The 2169-nt window shown below is 52.9% G+C and overlaps 1 protein-coding gene across 1 annotated transcript in view; it reads right to left on the bottom strand.

Annotated features, from left to right (window-relative positions):
• The window catches only part of ttc7b (tetratricopeptide repeat domain 7B), a 22435-nt gene that overhangs the window by 3924 nt on the left and 16342 nt on the right, over positions 1 to 2169 (bottom strand). Inside the window, exons 18-20 of the mRNA XM_025058512.1 lie at positions 1919 to 2059; positions 250 to 452; positions 4 to 69 (exon numbers count right to left, since the gene is read on the bottom strand). Coding sequence (XP_024914280.1) covers positions 4 to 69; positions 250 to 452; positions 1919 to 2059 — 410 coding nt within the window. The remainder of the gene's footprint in view (positions 1 to 3; positions 70 to 249; positions 453 to 1918; positions 2060 to 2169) is intronic.

The raw sequence follows: 2169 nt of genomic DNA, 5'->3' as shown, positions 1-2169 counted from the left end.
GACCTGAACAGCGTCCCTCAGCACCTTCTCAGACAGACTGAACCTCTGCAGCTGCTGCAGGATCAGACCCTGAAACAGAGGTCAGAGGTCAGACTCACAGGAGAGTTGCTGGTTCCAGTCTGGACACTAACTAAACTAACTAGTTAGACTAACTAACTAACTCACCCTGCAGTCGTACCAGGAGGACAACGTGTTCACTGATAAAACCAGGTGTGTGTGTGTGTGTGTGTGTGTGTGTGTGTGTCTCACCAGTCTCTGCATGGTCTTGACATGTGTGGGGTTGATTGACAGCGCCTCCTCGTACCAGCGTTTGGCCTCGTCCATGTTGCCCCTCAGCTCTGCTATCTGCCCCCTCATGTAGAGCACATTATGGGATGTGGGGAACAGGTTGGAGGCCTCCTGGGTGCAGGCGGTCGCCTCGGCAGCCTTGGACATGCTGATGTAGACCTCCGCTGTAGACCCACCACAGCAGTCAGTCTGACCCTTGAACTCTGACCCAGGGTCAGGGTCACAACAACAAACACTGTCTGTGTTGCCATGGTGACAACTACACCAAGAACCACAGAACCAGGAAATGACCCTGACTGACTGTCTGACTGACTGACTGTCTGTCTGTCTGACTGACTGACTGTCTGACTGTCTGACTGACTGACTGTCTGACTGTCTGTCTGACTGACAGTCTGACTGACTGACTGACTGACTGACTGGCTGTCTGTCTGACTGACTGACTGACTGTCTGTCTGTGTGACTGACTGACTGACTGACTGTCTGTCTGTCTGACTGACTGTCTGACTGACTGACTGACTGTCTGTCTGTGTGACTGACTGACTGACTGACTGTCTGACTGCCTGACTGGCTGACTGTCTGTCTGACTGACTGACTGACTGTCTGTCTGTGTGACTGACTGACTGACTGACTGTCTGACTGTCTGTCTGACTGACTGACTGTCTGACTGGCTGACTGTCTGACTGACTGTCTGACTGTCTGACTGACTGTCTGTCTGACTGACTGACTGACTGACTGGCTGTCTGTCTGACTGACTGACTGTCTGACTGGCTGACTGTCTGACTGACTGTCTGACTGTCTGACTGGCTGACTGGCTGACTGACTGACTGTCTGACTGACTGACTGTCTGACTGGCTGACTGTCTGACTGACTGACTGTCTGACTGTCTGTCTGACTGACAGTCTTACTGACAGACTGACTGACTGTCTGTCTGACTGACGGACTGTCTGACTGACTGACTGACTGTCTGTCTGTGTGACTGACTGACTGACTGACTGTCTGACTGTCTGACTGTCTGACTGTCTGACTGACTGTCTGTCTGTCTGTCTGACTGACTGACTGACTGGCTGTCTGTCTGACTGACTGACTGACTGTCTGACTGCCTGACTGGCTGACTGTCTGTCTGACTGACTGACTGACTGTCTGACTGTCTGACTGTCTGACTGTCTGACTGTCTGACTGACTGACTGTCTGACTGGCTGACTGTCTGACTGACTGACTGTCTGACTGGCTGACTGTCTGACTGACTGTCTGACTGACTGACTGACTGTCTGACTGCCTGACTGGCTGACTGTCTGTCTGACTGACTGACTGACTGTCTGACTGCCTGACTGGCTGACTGTCTGTCTGACTGACTGACTGTCTGACTGGCTGACTGTCTGACTGACTGTCTGACTGACTGTCTGTCTGTCTGTCTGACTGACTGACTGTCTGACTGTCTGTCTGACTGACTGACTGTCTGGCTGACTGACTGACTGTCTGACTGTCTGTCTGACTGACAGTCTGACTGACTGACTGACTGACTGACTTTCTGACTGTCTGTCTGACAGTCTGACTGACAGACAGTCAGACTGTCAGTCATCATCATCAGAGCTAACGTCATCTGTGCTGTCAACACTGGTGTCCACTGTACCTGCGTGCAGCCAGATCTGGGCCAGGGTCATCCAGGGGTGGAGGGGGCCGTGTTTGGGGGCGCTGCTCTGCAGAGAGGAGGCCACTTCAGAGAGAGCCTGCTCCACACGGCTGGCTGCTATGGAGGTGGCATGGACAGAACCTGGAGACACACACACACAGGGTCAACACACACACAGGGTCAACACACACACACACACACACACACACACACACACTCACACACACTCATCCCCACAGTCAGGATAGTGA

This window comes from Cynoglossus semilaevis, chromosome 1 (assembly GCF_000523025.1).
Source record: "Cynoglossus semilaevis isolate Cse_v1.0 chromosome 1, Cse_v1.0, whole genome shotgun sequence".
Classification (NCBI taxonomy): Eukaryota; Metazoa; Chordata; class Actinopteri; order Pleuronectiformes; family Cynoglossidae; genus Cynoglossus; species Cynoglossus semilaevis.
The sequence above is the reverse complement of the archived record's forward strand: the minus strand, read 5'-3'. Positions and strand labels throughout refer to the sequence as shown.